Here is a 21252-nt window from a genome sequence, read left to right on the forward strand (position 1 = left end):
GGTTGCTGTGTTCCATACAGTCCACAGGAGGAGGAGGCTTCAGTAGAGCTGGACGTTTCAAACCTGGAAATTTGATGCAGTGTTAAAATCATGAAAAATGTCAATAATATAAATCAGGGGTCTCCAGTCCTGCTCCTAGAGAACCAGACATCCTGCAGAGTTTGGTCCCCCAGCACACTTGCCTGGAAGTTTCTAGTAATCATAAAGCTTCTTAATTGCTACTATTTAAAATTAAAACCATATTATAACCATATATTTCTTAACAATTTTTGCTTAAATGACTTCTGATTAAATTCGGAAAAGGATAAACTCACATTAGACTCTGATAACCGGCTAGTTTTTACTTTAGATGACCAATTGTATCTTCAATGACGTTTTCTAAAAAATTCTTTACTCTCACTTACAACAAAAGCAACCACTGTCTAAATTCCTTAAATACTTTCTCCCGAGTGTGCCCGAGCATCAGATGTTTCATCGGCGACATCTGATCTTATTTTCCTCAATACTTTTTAATAAATGCTTACTGTTGCTTTGAACAAAACCATCAATATTTGAAACGCTCAATAGAATAAAAATGAATAAATATTCAAAATCTCTTAACAGAAAAAACAACCAATATTTAAATGTCTTCATGGAACAAAATTGGCCTATATTTAAAGTTTTTAACAAGGCAAAACCAGCCAATATTTAAAATCGCTTAATAGAACAAAGCCTACCAATATTTAAAATCTCTTAATAGAAAGCCGACCAATATTTAAATCTCTTGATAGAACAAAGCTGACCAATATTTAAAATCTCTTAATAGAACAAAGCCTACCAATATTTAAAGATCTCTTAATAGAACAAATCCGACCAGTATTTAAAATCTCTTTATGAAACAAATCTGACCAATATTTAAATCTCTAAATAGAATAAAACAATCAATACTTAAATCTCTTAATGGAACAAAACCAACTAATATTTAAAATCTCTTAATAGAAAGCCGACCAATATTTAAATCTCTTGATAGAACAAAGCTGACCAATATTTAAAATCTCTTAATAGAACAAACCCGACCAATATTTAAAAATCTCTTAATAGAATAAACCCGACCAATATTTAAAAATCTCTTAATAGAACAAAGCCTACCAATATTTAAAGATCTCTTAATAGAACAAATCCGACCAGTATTTAAAATCTCTTTATGAAACAAATCTGACCAATATTTAAATCTCTAAATAGAATAAAACAACCAATACTTAAATCTCTTAATGGAACAAAACCAACTAATATTTAAATATCAAAACCGACCAACCTTTAAATTTGTCTTTGAATACTCAGAAGTGTGCCCGACCACTGCGGCACTAATATGTGTGCTAGACAACACTATAAATACAATATGGCTAGATTTAAAATCTGGAGGATCACTTGTATCATCGTTTTATATTGTCATATTGCCTAGCCCTAAAAATTGCACTATGCTAAAGTGCTAAGGCATTATAGACATAACAATGCAACTTTCTGTAAAGCTGCTTTGACAAGATGCATATTTTGAAAAGCACTAATAAATTTGACTTGACTGTAACTAGCAGGTTCTGGTGTGTTTAATGATAATTGCAGGACAGTGGGCCTATAGGAGCAAGATCGGACACCCTTGACGTAGATCAAACAAGAGCTCACTGTGGTGGAATAAGAACTGCAAAACAATAACTAGATTCTATAAAACTATTGTATATGATCACCAGGCCTGGAATCTGCGCCCACAGAAAACTCTGCCAAAGATCAACACATCCCCAACTCCTTGCAGAGTATGATGATTTAAAAGTATAGAACTCTTGGCTCTGTTTAAATTGCATTGCATTGCGCAGAATTCCTAAAGATTATCCACCAAAAAAGTGCAGATTGGCCTGATGATGACACACTGTGACCAGAATTAGCAGTTATTACTGAAAAACGTCTACAGGAAGTATTCAAACGCTTTATGACGAAGGAAAAACAGAGTTATGCAAGCCTCAAAAAGTGACAATCACGCAATAACAGAACTCTTTTACAACACTAGTACGCTTAAAACCATCCCTGCTCTTATGTTGAGAAAAAAAGGCAAACTCACCGCAAAGCACACTGGACCTCTCGGCTGTGCTGTATCGACTCTCTCTTGTTTTTCAATAGAGACTAGGGTCTATCTGCTGACGGCTTCCGCACCAACTGTTTGCTTTCCATTTTCAATATTGAACACTGATAAGGGAAAATTAATAAATGTGGACTGGATCCTACACGGTGTGCTCCTCGTGCACAGTCTCTGGTGCTGTATGTGTACATGTGAGCAAGTCTATGCCATCTTATCGGGATTTATACTGCTTCAGGGTGTGTGGGAGATGTGTTTAAGGATGATGGGTGTGTGCTTGCATATGTGAGCGTGACTGGGAGGGCAATGAATCAGTCTGGTCTCGCCTTCACTTTAACACTCAGCATCAAGGCTATAACCTCTCAAAGTATGATTGTACCATGTGACTGCATTTACAATCCCAATACATCCCCCAAATCAAAAGTGTTTTTAAAAAGAGGATAAGGCTGGGAATAATGCTGTATTCCATCCAGAGTTTGATGTTTTGGATGTCTTAATTTATTTTCTTAAAATTTCTGACCTTTAAGTTGGAATGGCAAAACTCTTCAAAATAATGGTGCCACGAAGAACCTTTAATATCCATTGAATCTTTGCATTCCACAAAAGGTTCTTTATAGTGGAAAAAAGATTCTTTACACTCTTAAAAATAAAAGTGCTAAAAGGAGGTTTTCACAGCGATGCCATAGAAGAACTATTCTCGGTTCCTCAAAGAACCTTTCAGTGAACAGTTCTTAAAACAGTTCCATTTTTTCTGAACATTTTAATAATCTAAATAACCTTTTTCCCCTAAAACGAACCTTTTGTGCAATGGAAAGTTTCCATGATTTTAAAGGATCCTCATGGAGCCATCAATGCCAATAAATAATCTTTGTTTTTAAGAGTGCAGACTACTAAAATGTGAACTGTTATTTTGCGGAACCAAAAGTGGATCTTCTACCCCCTTTTGGAGCCTTTATTTTTAAGAGTGTACGGTTTAGTCATTTTTATTTATACAGCGTGTTTCACAATACATGTTGCTTTAAATCACAAGTACAGGCGACGATAACTTTGCAGATGTCCAATTGTCAACAAAGACGTCTCCTAGCGACCAAACTGTGGTGTATAACGATTCTGTTCAATGCAAGCATTTATTCTACAGCTGTACAATTATCACCTGAGGATCATTTAGTGTTTTACACTCCTGCCTCTGCAAACGTTTGCTAAACCGCTTTTATTATCATCGGCTTTGATGGATTGGTGCATTTTATTTGCTTGAAAGTTTATGATGTCATGCTTTGCCATCTTGGCAAATCAGCATTTTCTGCAAGTTCAATTGCACTTTTCCAAGTCAGAATGTGTATGAATTTGTAGTTGAATGTAATACAGCATAAGATCACTTTCAACAAGTCTTTCAGGTCTATTATTCATTCAGTATCTAAAATTACGGAAAATCCCTGTCGCTCAGCACAGAACCCTCCATGAGTAGGAAATTCATCCCTTTCACAATGACGTGCAATACACTTTACTACACATGACAATGCTGTGTTTCATAGCAAAAAGTCTGATTATGTAATGACTCATCAAGGTTGTATTGGAAAACACTCACTAGTTCATTTATTATTAGCTATAATGGGAAGAAATGAGCCAAACTGAGTCAGCAAACCTGTACGCTAATGTAATTATAGCTCATCTGGTCAGATTTTAACTAGAAAAGAGATAACCATGAGCATAACATCATCATTATTATCCATCCCTAAAAAAAAGGATCAAAAAGTCATTAAAAGCATTTGATTAGACATATAAATGTTGTCTTTCTCATTATGTAAATTCCCCACTAAACAACCAGTATTAAAATATTAAAACCTCAAAGGCCGGAAACAGATGCATTGCTAAATATCAATATCTGTATAATCTTAAAAAGACAAAAGACTTACTAAACAAGGATTTGTTCTTTTGTAAACTCCGAGGCGACACGGGACGTTGCCTCCACATCACATACGCACTCCACATTTTGGCTGGTTTCGTGGGATTGCGCCTGCTCTCCGTTCCTCTCACTGAAAAGGAACTGTAACCAACTTTTTCCTAGCAGCTCCTTGTGCTTTACTTTGTCGCCCCCTCTCATTTCGATTTCCTACGTGTCTGCGCCATAGGAAAAGTGGTAAATAGAAAAAAATAGAAAGATGGATTATAATTTCACCGTGCAGCACAGATCAAGTTAATCACATATTAAGAAAACAATTGTCGTCATAAGAAAGAGACGAGGAATGTTTCATGATGAGGGAGCCCCACTAAAGCTTACAGACTCTTGTGAATTATAGCGACAGCCATGCACAGGCCTAGTATACATCCATTGACAATGACGTATACCAGCGAGCGGCTGTGTTACAGTGTCTTTTGTATTTATGTATTATGTATTTATAGATGAAGATGCAGCTGATCATTTATTTTCTAGCAAGGAAGAGGGACTTAAATATTGCTGAAGGTTTAGCATGATTTAAGGTTATGTATATGCGTGTCTAATGCCGGGAATTGTTCTGGAATGATGTAAACATAGCATGCATGGATTTCATGCATTTCAGAGTTAGTACATCTGCTCAGACTTCATATGCATGTTTAAACAAAATGGTACTGTAAGCATTTTCTTACAAAATAGCATGCAGAAAACAAATAGATGTCAGTGATGTACAAATCAGTGATGTAACGTTACCGTTTAGCCGATCAGAGGACTTTGAGGGTCTTTCTGCCTGTCAGTCATGTTCAGGTTTGCTTACATGTCTTTGGAGGGCAGGATTTGGATGGTTTAAATCTGGCGGAAGTCAGAATCTGGCTAAAATTGCTTATAGCATATTTAATGTACCCACAAATACAGCACTAAATGAATTACATGAATACAGAACACTCAATGCACATGCATTATATTTGTACAATTAAAACAAGCTCATTTATATTATTTTTTGCATATTTTTATTCAGTAGAAATGACACATCAAGCCGTTTTCTAATCGTGAGGGAAAAAGTGCTGCGGCTCCAAATAAGCTTATCTTATCTGCTCTTGCATACAATTAACAACAATTTAACGATTACATATTTACATGCAAAAATACTATAATATAATGGAGATATGAAAAGTATTTAATAAAAGAACACACATTTGAATGCAAATAAAGGGTAAAAAAAATTCACCTTATTAAACATAATTCACGGTACAAACATAAAGGGAAAATAATCAATAATCCCAATTTTAAAGAAAAAAAATCTAAATATAAGGGCAATATATTAGAAGAAGTACTTAAATGATATAGTATGTCAGGAGAAAAGTTATTAAAATTTATTTATGCAGTGAAGTTTATGCTGCAGCAGAAACGATTTTTTTTTTAAATGATGCTAAAAGTGAAATGCAAAAACTTTCAGCTGGTTTGCAATCTGCTTGTTTGAACAATTTTAAAGGAAAAAAATCTAAATATAAGGGCAATATATTAGAAGAAGTACTTAAATGATATAGTATGTCAGGAGAAAAGTTATTAAAATTTATTTATGCAGTGAAGTTTATGCTGCAGCAGAAACGATTTTTTTTTTTAAATGATGCTAAAAGTGAAATGCAAAAACTTTCAGCTGGTTTGCAATCTGCTTGTTTGAGTGGCCCATATGGGCAGGATATAACACTGGATCAACCAATGCTGTGAATTTGAGGAAGTGTGAAATGTCATTATTTTATTTGGTGCCGCTAGTGCTGCACAAATTACACCCTTCACATTGAATGCCCATGGTGTCAAAGACACCATAAGCTCCCTGAAGGTGCATTTACCTGATAATGATACTGATCCTGACAGAAAACACTCAATAAACCTGCTTGAGCATTTGTCATTAGGATCGATATCAGACAGTGCATTAAAAACATGCCTGCTTTAGGCTGCTTCACCAGGAAGACATCCAAGGTCAACCAGAAAGCCTAAGTTGAGGGCACGCTGAACCTCAATAGAAGCAAAAATAATTATAGACTCAAGTCATTAGAGTGCAATAGCTGGGTTCCGGAAGTAAAAACCCATTCATTTACTCCATAGGGAAATTGATTTTGAAAGATAACTTATTAACCTTTAAAGACAGACCTACTGTGAGATCTAAGGTTGTTAATCAGCTTTTGTTGAAGCCATCCATTCACTTATTTTAAAATAAATGTGTTTAACAGCTGAATTCATGGTGAAAAAAGTACATTACCCATGATGCTGTACAGAAAATTCCACCAATAAAAAAAGAAAATCACAACAAAATGCCCACTCATGAAAATACGTGACAGAGTCTCGCTATGCTATCAAAATACTAAATATTTACATATATGCATATTTTGCAATACATTTTAAACATACTGTTTCACCATTAAAAGAAGATTTTCATATTTCTCCATCATTTTTTATTTGATTATGTAATTTGCAATGCTTCTTGGGACTCTAGTCCTCCCTCAGTAAAGTCGTTAAAACTTGTAACTTTGTCTAATTTTTAAATACTTTTTTGTTTCAAATCAAAGTTTGTAATGTTATGGTTCACCTCGTAGCTGGTTGGTTTGGTTCACTGCTTATAGTGCTTTAATGAAGATCCCTATAGGAAAAATGAATGGAAAAAAATACTGGAACCTCTATAGTAATAGTGGTCCATTATACAGGTCCATTAAGTCGCGCATCAGAATTGTGTTCATTTGCTTTTGGATTGATCAGCATGTGCTGACATTGCTCAACTGCAGTCAGAAGAAAACACAGAAAATACTGGCTCTTCTACAGCAGACACCTCTCAGATTGAGTCACATTTAGCAGGTCAATCGAATCAAACTCTGCGTCCCGGCTTGTGATGTTACAGAGAGCTGTCAGTCGTGCTCTGAGTTTTCGCCTCTGTACTCGAACAGTTCACCAGAGGACAATAGAGAGCTGAGCGGAAGCAGGGCTGGAGCAGCCGCCTCGACAACTCCTGAAAGACGTTCTTGAAAGTTCCTCTGAGTGCCGAAGAAGAGAAGTAGAATATGAATGGATCGAGGCACGCGTTAAACGTGCTTGTGAGCAGAGCATAAACTCGCCAGTCGGGGCTGTAGTTGCCTACATATCCAATCACGTGCGAGACGTTGTAGGGCATGAAGCAGATAATGAAGACCAGAAGTGTGCCCAACGCCATCCCGATGGCTCTATACCGTTTCTTGGCATTGATGTTGGGCAGATTGGAGAGGATGTGGATGAATTTGATGTAGCAGAAGCAGCAGATGAGGAACGGCATGGCGAAGAGCACCGCGAAAAGCTCCAGGCGAAACGGCAGGAGGATCTTGAGCTGTTCAATGCTGAATTCCTCATAACAGGTGTCCCGTGTGTACGGTGCCGTGTAGTTGGGGTTCGAACTATCGTGGTATTGCATGATGTAGACGATACTGCAGTGCGCCATGGAAATCAGCCAGAATATGACACTGGCTATCACGGCATTTCGAGAGTTACGTTTGAGCTTGTATTTAATGGGGAAGGCTACACCCAGGTAGCGCTCCACGCTGATGGCTGTCAGGTGGAAGGTGCTGTTGTAGATGGTGGAGTAGAAGATGAATCCCGACAGCGGGCAGAGGAAGTAAGGCAGCGTCCATTTCATGTTGGCCGCCTCCACCATGCGAAACGGCAGGAAAAAGAGGAAGATCAGGTCAGAGATGGTTAAACTGAATAACAGCACGTCCATTGGAGTGCAGCGCTGGCGAATCTTCTGAAAGAAGGTGTAGAAAGCCAAGACGTTGGCGGGAAGGCCTGTGATCAATGTGAATCCGTAGACCCCTAACACCAGGTTACTGAGAGCCACCGTCCACACCATCGTCACTGTAGATGCAAACCTGTAAAAGAAAAAGAAAGATTTAATTCAAGATAAACTCAGGTTTTACATCTTACATCCAATGTCAACCATGACAAACCTGTGCATTTGAACAGTGCATAACTGCAAGAACCTTTTGTGGAATGGAAAGGTTCCATAGACGTTAAAGGTTCTTCATGGAACCAAAGATGCAAATAAAGAAACTTTATTTTTTTTAAAGATCAAGGTCAAAATATAGCCATTATTTTGCACTGATTTGCAGGAGAAAATGTTATAAGACTAAGCCAGGACCAGGCAATAGTTCAATTAGGACATTTAAGTCATTTTTATTAACGTGCTTTAGAAAAAACACTTTTGAGACAAAACGGAGGCAATGATATATTTTAAGATCAGTCAGTGCAAGTTCCTTTCAGATAAAACAGCTCAGACTTACACTTCAGTCTGGGACTAGGCTTAAGCCTTGTCTGTGAAACCGGGGGTAAAAGTCTGAAACTGCAATAAAATATTGTTTTTGAAGAAGCAGGATTATTTTAGTCCAACGATCCTATAAATTTGACAAACAAAAGCACTAGGGCACTTCAAAATTAGCTAATTTATTGATGCCAAAAAAAACACAGCACAAAACATACGAGTCTGATTAAACCACACAGTTGTACGTGACACATTGAGGATGCAGTGTGTCTGGGTCAGGGGTCAAATTCTAACTAGGTTACACAGCACAGGAAATGCATCATGGAGATAGAGATGTTTCCAATAAATGATTTTGCAAAACCCTTGGAGAATATGAGTAGTGAGGTTCTTATGGTTACCATCTGTCGATAAATTAGCATTACAGGACATTTTTGGTGAATGTCTTTTTTCAAACCACAAAAATATCAGATAAACTACTCATTTGTTATATACATATTCAAACAAAAACATTTACATTAGGGCTGCATAATATATTGAAAAAAAAACACGCTGGAAAACAATGCCAAAATAAATCTGTTTAATAATGAAGAAATTGAGATTTAAAGATTAATATTGTAATTGTACAGTTGTACCAAAAATAATATACAAATAATTATTTTATTCAAATATATTTTTTATCAAATTCTATTTTTTTTGTATTATTACATTATATTTCTATATTATAATTAAATAATAATCACGGTTAAAAAAATTTGTTTAATTTTTGATCAAATTCTGTTCGATTTATGGTTGCTGAAAGAGGTTTGAATCAGTGAAGAATATACTTTGAAGAAACAGTGTCTATTATAGAATATAGTGCAAAGTTTTTCCTCAAACTTGTTCAACACTAAAAGATGGTTCACATTCAGAAAAAAAGTTTTCAGAGTAAAAACGAATATTTTAGCTTTATTATTATTATTTATGCAGGTGTTTAATTTTTGATCAAATTCTGTTCGATTTATGGTTGCTGAAAGAGGTTTGAATCAGTGAAGAATATACTTTGAAGAAACAGTGTCTATTATAGAATATAGTGCAAAGTTTTTCCTCAAACTTGATGGTTCACATTCAGAAAAAAAGTTTTCAGAGTAAAAACGAATATTTTAGCTTTATTATTATTATTTATGCAGATGCACTCCCCAAACAAGTCATTCTAGAATGATTAATTATTTCCAAATATAGCAATTCAAGTCTTCTCGTAAGTCTTCTTGTATAGAAATATTCATCTGATCGTAAGCTGGTAGCTGATTTTTTAAACATGGTAAGCTGATGGTAGCCGGTCAAGCCTGACCACTTTAATCCAAACAGTTCTTAGTGGTTTTCACGATCTAGGGCATTTTCTTAGGGGTGTTTCAGCTCCTTTATAAGACCCCTCTGTGAACCCTATGAGTTAACATACCTTTGAACATTAAAAAATGCTTTTATTAGCCAGATTTCTGTTAAATAAACGTCCAAAGTATCATGTACCATTTTAAAGTTGGTGAAGGAATGACAAGCTACAATCACGAACGAAACCAAACAAAAGAAGCAGGAAGATTTCATACCTTAAGTCAGTCCAATACCACAGACTCAGAAGTGACGATGTCTCTTTCTCTCACACATAATGCTTCTTATAATGAGGTCATTGTGACAGACACACACCTATAATGACACAACAGGAAAGAAGCAATTCTTACTTCGTTTTACTCCAAACAAGTGTAATTATTAAACACACACACAGCTATCAATTATATTTACACACAAAATAATAATATACAATGCATTTATACAATATATTATTATTATTCAATATTTATATAAATATTTATTCAAAATATTTCACATCTGAAAATTAATTCAGCTTACATGACACATTATTTATGCACACACAATAATAAGAAATAACAACAATAATAAATAATTATAATATATAAATATTACATATATATATATATATATATATATTTCACTTGCTCTAGACAGCTGAAAATCAAATTCATCTGACATTTATTTATTTCACAAGAATCTGTTTTCTGTTGTTTTGACTGTTGTTATGCGGTTGCTAAGGTGTTTTGGGTGGTTGTTTACTGGCAAAATAAAAGAGTATCTATATGATACATCAAAGTTTAATATCACAGAGGCAGTATTATTTATTTCATAACCTATGATAAAAATGCTTTATTATTTTCAATCATTTTCAAGGCAATTATTTGAGGTAAAATGCAGTTCTCTACTGTAAGGAGAAAGCGTTTTGAGATGTGATGGGATGCTCCATTGCTTCGCACATTTCTTCTTTTGCTAAACTCAAGATTGTACAATAGAGGGCAACTCGAGGTTATGTAATACTGTACAATGAAACATTTCACACATTCAATATATCTGCCTCGTACTTTCACTTCTAACTGGATGTTGTTTTAGGATAAATATAGGTTTATATTCATGTATAAAACTGACTAAGCAATTTTGGGACAAACCAGTATCCCCCCCGGAGATTGTGCTGGTGTGTTGAATAAGGGTTAATTGTGTTTAGCCTGACAGATGAGAGAAATGACTCTAGCCAAAGGCAAATTCAAGCACATGTTCAAGAAATAGTTTGCCAGGTCATTATTTACTCACCTTAATGTTGTTCCAAACCCGTATAACGTTTGTTCTTCTGTGTAAAAGCATAGTTAGGCCGAATGTTTACACTTTTCCATACCGTGAAAGTAAATGAGGACTGAAGTTGTGGAGAATCAACAGCATAAAAGTAGCTCATATGTCTCGTACTCTACATTCAACTTATATGATAGCTTGATGTGTTCACCTCAATATTCACTTTAAATCATTCCTTCCGTCTGATCTCATTTATGCATGCACATATTGAAATGTGTTGTTGTTTACTAAAACGACAACTGAAAAAAATATAAATTAAAGCTATATAAATATATTTTGTATTTACTATTTTAGTGTTTGTTAATATTTTGAATCAATCAAATTGATCAAAAAATAATAATTTGTTACTAATGTAGATTACCGTAAATTTGCAAAAATTGCTAAAAATAAAATTCAAACTCGTACTCTACATTCAACTTATATGATAGCTTGATGTGTTCACCTCAATATTCACTTTAAATCATTCCTTCCGTCTGATCTCATTTATGCATGTACATATTGAAATGTGTTGTTGTTTACTAAAACGACAACTGAAAAAAATATAAATTAAAGCTATATAAATATATTTTGTATTTACTATTTTAGTGTTTGTTAATATTTTGAATCAATCAAATTGATCAAAAAATAATAATTTGTTACTAATGTAGATTACCGTAAATTTGCAAAAATTGCTAAAAATAAAATTCAAATTCAAAATATTAATAAATATAAAAATTGTGTGTGTGTATATATATATATATATATATATATATTAGTATTTATTAATATTTTGAATTTGATTTTATATATATTTTTAGTTATTTACTTTACAGCAATCTAACTATGAAAAAATACTTCTAAAAGTATGTATTAATCATAATGTTTATTTCAAAAAGTATGCATTATTAAAGTTGTATCTGTTAATATTATTTAATGAAACTAACATGAACTAACATTGAACAGTTGTGTTTTTATTAACTAAGGTTTACAAAGATTAATAAATTCTGTAACAAATGTACTGTTCATTGGTAGTTGTAGGTTAATGCATTAACTAAGATTGACTAATGGGAGTGTATTGCAAAGTGTCACCAACACAATTATTTAAAAAAAATGAAATTTAAAATGAAAATTAACAATATTTTTAATCCAATTTAAAATATGAATAAATACTAAAATGGTAAATTAATAATACTAAAAGAATACTGGTTGTTAGATAAATGTATGGAGATTTACAGTAGTATTTAGGGGTAAATAGGAGTAAAAAAAATGACTTGGTTGATTTCCCCATACAACATAACTACAAACACTACACAGCTTGGAATAAAACTACTGAACTACCAGATTTATCTTTCCTTTTTTTTTCGTTTTGGAGCTTGACAGACATAGATTTTCATTGCACGAGAAAGAGGATGTCCTCAAAATTTCTCCTTTTGTGTTCTACAGAAGAAAGAAAAATCACACAGGTCTGAAATGTCAAAATGTTCATTACAGGAAGAGCCAACCCCACAAATGCCCACAGAACTTTTCTAACGGTGTATGAACGTGTGACGAGACACCCGGCAGAAGCACTTCATGTCACGCTGACAAACAAAAGCCACGGAGAGCCTCTTCAGAAACGAAGGTGAAGGTGAGAGGAAGTTAAATGTGACAGACTCATCACGTCACAATGAATCGCTGCCTGGCGTTTAATCAGAGACTGTGGCAATCAGCACCGCCTCCTCTGACATTTCAGCAGATACAGTCTGTCCCGCGTGCTGAAAGATGAATCTATGTGATAATTAGACTGCTCTGTTCTGCATCTCGCCCTGTAATTACCCGGAAATCTGCTGCGTGTGTGAGTCTGTGAACGAGCAAGACAGTGTTTATTAAAACACGGCTGAATAGCATTTACCTGAACATCGCGTGGACTACTGATTGATCCGATGATTGTGCATCAGCAAAAGATCAGGACACCACCGATACTGAGCGACCACCATCTCATTAGGCATGTTGGTATTTTTAGTGATGTTTGCTAAAGTTTAAAATCAGAATTAGCCTACTGATGTAAACAAGCACCTTGCACAAGCCTAAGGCAGAAAAAAGAGCTTTCCCTGATAACACACGTACATCACGGAGACGTCTATTTGACGTCTGCATTACATCTGCGAGACGTATTTTTTAGAGTGTTTGCTCATCTGCAATGCGTCTATAGGATGTTTCCTATCGGATGTCAAAAAGATGTCTTTAAGATGTTTATGATTTAGAATGCATGTAAAACTGACATCTTAAAGACGTCTGTCAGATGTTTGTACACAGCAGATGCTTTCCAGATGAGGCGATCTTTAACAGACATCATTCAGACATCTTTTAAAGCAGGATGGATTCTGATTGGCTGCCAGTGTTTCTAATGTTCATCAGCTGGAAATAGTTCTGAAAGTGAGTCCCATAATATTGTTCCTATGTGCCGTTACCGTTTTGTTTGTTGTGTTGAATCTGCTATTCTTTCCAATTTCAGGTTATTCACACAAAGAACGATAACTATAGCATCCACACTAAAGAATGATATAATACAAGCACGCGCTGCAGTTTCGTCATCTGCCGCTTTAAATACTTGAGCTGGATTCTGATTGGCTGTAAATGTTTATATCGTTCATCAGATGGAAAAATCAGTCTGAAAGTGAGTCCAACATCTTCCTTTGTGTAGTTAGGCCTATCGTTATAGCTGTGGCGTAAACTCTGCTATTCTTTGAAATGTAGAAAGATTTTTAAAACTATCCTTATCGTTATCGTACTTGGTGTGTGAACGGACCTTATAATTAAATAAATGACCAAAATATCCCTTAAAGTTATTACAACAATATCATTCCTCTGTGTCGTTATCACTACATCTGTGGTGTTGAACCTGCTATTCTTTTAAATATAAGGCCTGTTCACATTAAGAACGATAACCATACAGTGTCCAACTCCAAACCAAAGAATCGTAACGGTCTATTATAATATAAGCGCGTTGCTATTTTGTCATCTGCCACTTTAAATACAGTATAAAGATAACGATAATTAGTGTATACTAGCCTCCACATTGATGCACAATAATGTTATTTTTATTATAAACATGCGCTAGACCTGCATTTATGATACTGTACCACCCATAGCACCCTAGCAACCACTTAGCAACGCTCCACCAGCAAACATGTTATAAAAAAAACAGTCAGAGCAGCACCACAGCACCTGCTTAGCAACAACTCAGAACTACACTAGCAGCCAACTCCACAGCAACCACCTTATATTTCATTAGCAACCGTGTAATAAACACTCACAGCACCTTAACAGTTGTCAATCAAGGAACTGGCAACCACCTCAACATTTTGCTTGGGAAAGCACCACTCTTAGCAACTTCACACAATGTTCCCTTAGTTCTTTCTGTTTACTTACCCAGAACAATATTTCAGAACGTTATTTCCTTCCCAGTAGATAACATATTGACCACATAGTGTTATCACACATTCATATATTGCTGCTTTGAGACATGTTTGTGGTTTTAACATGAACAAAACAACATTTTTACATCTGATGACAAATCTATTATCGGTTTGAACACAGCAATTCAGACTTTCAAAACTTTATCTGATCCAGTGTGGTTAATTTAAAGGTTTTTTGAAGCATTTTATTCACAGTGACTTATATATGGCACCATCTTGTGGCCTCATTTAATAAAAAAAAAAAGAGAAGGAAAAAACAGTGTAAAAATGTAAAATAAATAAATAAATTCTTAAATATAAGATTAAACAAAATAAATAAATGCACATTTTGATTAAAATCAATACATATAGTACAATACATAAATTAAAAAATTGATTTAAATCATGTATTTAACATATTTCCACATGATATTTTACCCCTTTTTTTTATATAAATTTTTCACAGTATAAACTGGGTCTTTATACATGAAAATATATAGCTGTCTTTTGTTGTTGTTAATATAATTAATCAATTTAAGTGTCTGATTATAAGGACAATTTTGTTTCATTTTGAACAATTTTGTATTATTGAATCACACAAAGTTAAGACCATGTAAATGGTAAGTTCACCTAAACATTTATAAAGGTATAGTTCACCTAAAAATGTACATTCGGTCATGATTTACTCACCTTCACGTCTTTCCTGAACATGTATGAACTTTTTCACAGAATAATGAAATCAAATAAGCTTAAGTGTTTATGTATTGTAGGTGAAATGTATTTAAAAGAACTACATGTCCCAGTTTACCAGTCACTCCTGAAATTTTGTGATTCAAGGCCTATGTGTTTGAGGAAAAATTCAAGTTTAATATTTCTTTATCTGTATTGTGCAGTGCAGATCTTTATCATGATCTTTATCTTAATGCCTCTGGAACATATGAAATATGATCAGAAAGTGTCCCACTTTACCTGGATTCCCCCTGTATCATGCAACAGGAAAGTGTGTGTTGTTTCAGACGCCTCTGCCACAGGAAAGATAGATGAGCTCTTTATAGATGCACACAGGCTAAAAAGAGATGCAGCTTTTGCTGAAGTAGAAGGAAGGCAGAGAAGACACAAACTCACGTTTAAAGTTGACAGCAGTGCTCAGAATAATACAGTAGTAATAAATAGATGTGCAGCTTATGTCCGTTATCTAGTAAACTTGCAGGGTATGATGGCAATGCACTGAAGAATGCAAGCTCACATGCAATGCAATGCACAAAAAAAAGCATTTAAGCAAAATTGTATACGATCTTTAGACTTGTTTATTTAAAGAATGCATGCATATTCGTTAGCATTTCCATTCATATTAATGGCACTTGCTCAACTAGCAAACGCAGTCCTGTAACCTGCATTCTGCCATCTTTGCTCATGGAAAATGTTTTGAGAGAATACCTGTACGATCCAATCATTTGAGCTATAAATGCAACGGCACCACATGCAGCTCGACCGCACTCTCATCTGCGCTAAAAAATTTTTTTTTTAAAAGACACACTGACACAGACACAATATAGTTGCCATTTAAACAGGTGAATAACAAAACTGTGACATTCAAATTGAATAAGAGACAGAGATAATAAATTCTGATAACCAAGTTAGGAAACTAGATGCAACTGTTCAAAATCTGCTTCAGTGACAACAAATATTCAGATTATATGTTTTAGATTAAATTAATTATTATCCATTATAAACATAACCGATGAAATAGATCAAATAAATGATTCAAAATCCAACTTGTACCTCCAAATGCTGTACCAGGAACAGGAAGTGACATCACAGGAACAGGTTTTGTTGGTCTATCTAAAGAGATGGCAGGTTAAAAACAAGCAATGCATATTGAGTGCTGTGTAAAAAATAAACAGCATTCATGCATAATGGGTGAGAAGTTCAGGATGAAGAAATGAAGAATGGATGCATAAATTGTATGAGTTTCTTTTATTAAAATATTAGTAGCAAAGAAGATTTGTTTTACAAAGTTGTTGTATTGATTATATTTATAGCACTGCTGTTATTGAATGCTGTGTATTAGTTCATATGTTAGATGTACAGTTCAGACGCAATTGCGGTTTGCACTTCAATTTGTTCACTCAAGCTCTTCATTTCATTGTGAACGAAACTGCTGCTGCAAAGATTTAGGGGTTAAATAGTCATGCAATCAGCATGGGCATGCTTGATTTTTATTCTGGAACCATTTTTAAGCTTCTCCACTTCTGTCTGTTCGTAAGGCATTGGGTTATGGTGGTGCATCTGAATTCTATTAATTGGCTTTGGACTGAATGATAAGCACTGATGATGCATACGCTGGCAAATTATTCAATTAAAAAATTGGCTTGAAATTGTTAGCGGATGTCGTCATCAGAGCTTTGTGTTCGCTCCTCTGGTTTCCCACGGTTAAATAAAGGGCGGCAGAGAGCCGAGCGGCAGCAAGGAAGGAGCAAACGCCTCACCAGCCCCTGCAACACGTTCTTGAAAGTCTCTCTGAGTGCGGAAGAAGAGAAGTAGAATATGAAAGGGTCGAGGCATGCATTCAGCGTGCTGGTGAGTAAAGCAGGTTGTCTCCATTCAGAGCTGTAGCCATTTACGAATCCCTCCACGTGTGAGATGTTGAAGGGCATGAAACAGATAACAAAGACCAGAAGCGTGCCCAACGCCATCCCGATGGCTCTATACCGCTTCTTGGCATTGACGCTGGACAGACGGGAAAGTATGCGGATGCACTGGATATAGCAGAAGCAGCAGATGAGGAATGGGATGCAGAAGAAGACGACAGAAAGCTCCAGACGAAACGGCAAGAGGATCTGGAGTTGTTCAACAGTGAATTCTTCATAACAGGTATTACGTTTGGATGGATCAGTGATGTTGGGCTTAAAATAGTTGTGGTATTGCATGATGTAGACGATACTACAGTGTACCATTGACACCACCGAGAATATGACGCAGGCTATCACGGCACTTCTGGGATTACGCTTGAGTTTGTATTTAATGGGGAAAGCTACAGCCAGGTAGCGCTCCACGCTGATGGCCGTCAGGTGAAGGACGCTGTTGGCGATGACCGAGTAGAAGATGAATCCCGACAGCGGGCAGAGGAAGTAAGGCAGCGTCCATTTCATGTTGGCCGCCTCCACCATGCGAAACGGCAGGAAAAAGAGGAAGATCAGGTCAGAGATGGTTAAACTGAATAACAGCACGTCTATTGGGGTGCAGCGCTGGTGAATCTTCTGAAAGAAGGTGTAGAAAGCCAAGAAGTTGGCGGGAAGGCCTGTGATCAATGTGAATCCATAGACCGCTAACACCAGGTTACTGAGAGCCACCGTCCACACCATCGTCACTAGATGCCACCAACACTCTGTAAGAAAAGAAAATGCAATTAGTTTAATGTTAAGTTTCATGCCGTTTACAACGGAAGTCCATTTCCTGCACATAAGGGGAAAAAATCATGCTTTGGAAAATATGAGATAGCATAAGATTAAAAAGTCAAACTATCTATTTGATTGATGAAAAAATTAATTATGAGATAAAAAGTCAAAATTCTGACATACTAAGTCATAATTATGAGATAAAAGTCTTATGACAGTCAATTATGAGACAAAGTATAATTATGAGACAAAGCATAATTATGACATGTCAGTTATGAGATGAAGTCGAAATTGACATACTAAGTCATAATTATGAGATAAAGACAATTATGACAAAAGTCGTGAGATAAAAAAGTTGAAAATGTGACATTATAAGTCATAATTATGACAGTCAAAATGTTTAGTCTAATGTGATTAGTCATAATTAATACTTGGTATATCATACTTTTAACATTTTATCTCCTAATTATAACTTAGTAGGTAAATTTAAGCTTTTTATATGATAATTAGGATTTACCAAAGCATGACATTTTTATGGGCTTCCATAGCTTACATCTTAAAAAGTGTGTTAACTGATTTCAGATGATCTTCTGATTTTCACCATTTTGCTCATTCACAGGCATTTCTGAACATTTTGCACTGATATCTGCCAGTTACGTCATTTTAAATGTGGTGGTGATACACAAAATACTCATTCCAATACTTACAAACAAGTGTTTGTTAAAGATATGCTACACACACACAACGATTTGGTAACACTTTACAATACAGTTTTGTTTGTTAACATTAACTACATTAGTAAACATGAACAATAATTATATAGCATTTATTAATGTTAGTTAATATTAAGTTCAAAACTTTCTATTACATTATTCAAATTTAAAGTTGTATCTGTTAACATTAGTTAATGTACTGTGAATTAACATGAACATTTTTATTAACTAACATTAAAAAAGATGAATAAATGCTGTAAAAATATATCGTTCTTTGTTAGTTCATGTTATTTAATGCATTAACTAATGTTAACAAATGAGACCTTATTGTAAAGTGTTACCAAAAGTATTAATGATCTATAATCATTTTTTAAAATGATTTTAATGATCTATAAGCATTTGAAATAATTATATAAAACTATATTACCAGTACAGTACATATTAACTTATTTTATGCATTCGTTTGTCGTTCTAACTAACTGAACTGAGCAGTAAAGGCAGTTGAAATACCTGCTAAGTTTATTTTTGGATAATGAGATTTGGATAATAAGATTTGATAATGCACTTTTAAAGATATAAGAAAATTACTGTTTTTTTACTGTTACCGTTACCAACATTAGTCAAAAGGTGGCGCTATAGAGCGTCTGCTCCACGCCCATTTATTTATGAGCTTTTGCTAACTATCATTAATGCTGATGTGTATGTCATTGCCATGGCAACACCATTTAAGATATCAAGAATCCATTCCCAGTTTTACATCTGCCGTGTTTTGACATTATTCTGATGTCATTATTTTTCACAAAACCCAAAATAGCCAACTTCCTGTTGGGCGGAGCTAATGACATGCAGTGCAAAAGTTGTTCGGCTTGATGATATCTGTATGTGTACCGAGTTTCACATGTATACTTGCAAGAATGTATGATTATATTGCCATCCGCATTCCAGGGGGAGCTGTAGAGTTCCCTTGCCCCGCCCGAGTTTATGAGCATGTTAAGGGCCTCAAAAACCTTGACAAAATAATGATAATAATGATGATAAGAATCTTAAGGAAAACAAAAGAGCAGAATTGTGAATGTGCGTATGTGCTATTTTACAGATGAAAGTTTTGCTAAGTTATTTATCAAAATATGGCCCTGATGACCTTCAAGCAAGAGCAATACATGCAATACTCCAGAATTCAAAGTGTCTCACAGTTACATTTAAATAGTGTGTTTAACTGATGCATGCTGAGGTTCTGTTATACCTGTCTCTTCAGAAAAAAAACACCATCATTTATACACGACAGGAAGGTGATCTCCTCTATACTAAAAATTGGCAAGCAATGCTTTGGCATAGTCCTACCATCATTTTATTGTTTTTAGTATCAGTGAAATACTTTACGAAGAGTTATTCTCATTAATGTAATTGTTCTCTACAGGTACAGGTATCTAATCTAGTATCTTGACCACACAATTGAACTTTAGGCGAGTAATGGAATCCTACTTATTAATGGCAATAAAAACAGTTCAATACAGATGGGACTGATGAAACCAAACAACTCTGCTACATATGCATCTACTGTATGTTTGAAATAATAAAAAAGCATGCAGTAAGTGTAAGACAGGCTCCAGTCAATTCTAAATATATTGTATTGCATCTCAGGAAATGCATATAGAGACTTATCACACGATCAGGTGTTATTACTGAGAAAAAAAATAATTCCGCAACACACATACAGAGATCAGAATGCATGCTTAGGTTATACATTTCCAGACCATGTTTGGAATATCTAACAATTGATTTATCCTTTTGATTTTGATTTGAGTTATCCTTTTTACATTTACTACAAGCTACTAAAAAATATTAATACTTAAAATAATTTCCATAGAATACGAATTTAGCTGCATATGAATGTGAGATGTGAAAAGGGGAATACCAGCAATGCAAAATGAAGGTTATAAGTGATAATGTGAAGAAAAATAAACTGAAAAACATGTATGAGAGAATTAACCATAGAGAATTGTATAGAGATAGATAGATAGATAGATAGATAGATAGATAGATAGATGCATGCAATGTTATAGCAACATCTGTTTCAGAACAATTTAATTTTTTAGATACATGCATGTACAAATACATTTGTAAATGTAAAGAAATGTTTCATTCTCACAAGCAATGAAAAAGAATTCCTCAAAATAATTTTAGCATTTGATGCTTTTTTTGTGTAAATATTAAAATGCCTATTATCTTGTATTTGAGGAACCCATATTTATAAATGTGATTTTATGAATTATATTTAAATGTTTTCTCTGTAGCTATAGAGATTTTCTGATCAAAACCAAAACAGTTTACCTGATGAAGCATTAGTCTTCAAAGAAATCATCATCACAAACCAATCTAAAAAAACAGTAGTAGCAAAATATTGTATACCTTAATAACTCAGTCCAGTACCAAAGATTCAAAAGTGATAACGTGATGCTCCGCAAGTATTTAATGATTTTCCTCGATGTCACTTTGACTCATGCTGCACCTACGATGACAAAACAGGAAAGAAGCAACACATTTTTCATTTCACAGAAAGAGGTGAACTTATTTTCTAAACAGCAAGGAACACATTTTTTGTGCACTGCATGTCTATAAATACATGCACACTGAACTGATATTAATGTATTCTGTGCTTGCAATTACTAGAAAGCTTTTTGTTGAAAGGGTAGTTGTTTCTTCTACAAACCTCTTCTTGAGAATTCACTGCGACTTCAGTTG

General features: G+C 34.8%; 2 protein-coding genes across 2 annotated transcripts; both read right to left on the bottom strand.

The window, feature by feature from the left end:
• Nucleotides 1-6582: 6582 nt before the first annotated feature.
• On the bottom strand, nucleotides 6583-9922 carry LOC107552515 (free fatty acid receptor 3-like). The gene is made up of 2 exons (XM_016234409.1): nucleotides 9897-9922; nucleotides 6583-7927 (listed from the first exon to the last, which is right to left on the bottom strand). The coding sequence occupies exon 2, from the start codon at nucleotides 7906-7908 to the stop codon at nucleotides 6925-6927; it is 984 nt and encodes a 327-aa protein (XP_016089895.1). The 5' UTR covers nucleotides 7909-7927; nucleotides 9897-9922; the 3' UTR covers nucleotides 6583-6924.
• A 6567-nt stretch (nucleotides 9923-16489) lies between these two features.
• On the bottom strand, nucleotides 16490-18411 carry LOC107552516 (free fatty acid receptor 3-like). The gene is made up of 2 exons (XM_016234410.1): nucleotides 18351-18411; nucleotides 16490-17787 (listed from the first exon to the last, which is right to left on the bottom strand). Exon 2 carries the CDS (start codon nucleotides 17762-17764, stop codon nucleotides 16781-16783), a length of 984 nt encoding a protein of 327 aa, XP_016089896.1. The 5' UTR covers nucleotides 17765-17787; nucleotides 18351-18411; the 3' UTR covers nucleotides 16490-16780.
• Between the last annotated feature and the right edge of the window lie 2841 nt (nucleotides 18412-21252).

Source organism: Sinocyclocheilus grahami, unplaced genomic scaffold (genome assembly GCF_001515645.1).
Source record: "Sinocyclocheilus grahami isolate Dianchi unplaced genomic scaffold, SAMN03320097.WGS_v1.1 scaffold452.1, whole genome shotgun sequence".
NCBI lineage: Eukaryota > Metazoa > Chordata > Actinopteri > Cypriniformes > Cyprinidae > Sinocyclocheilus > Sinocyclocheilus grahami.

Coding starts and splice junctions, on each gene's coding strand:
- LOC107552515 (XM_016234409.1), bottom strand. CDS start 7,908: ATGGTGTGGACGGTGGCTCTCAGTAACCTGGTGTTAGGGGTCTACGGA.
- LOC107552516 (XM_016234410.1), bottom strand. CDS start 17,764: ATGGTGTGGACGGTGGCTCTCAGTAACCTGGTGTTAGCGGTCTATGGA.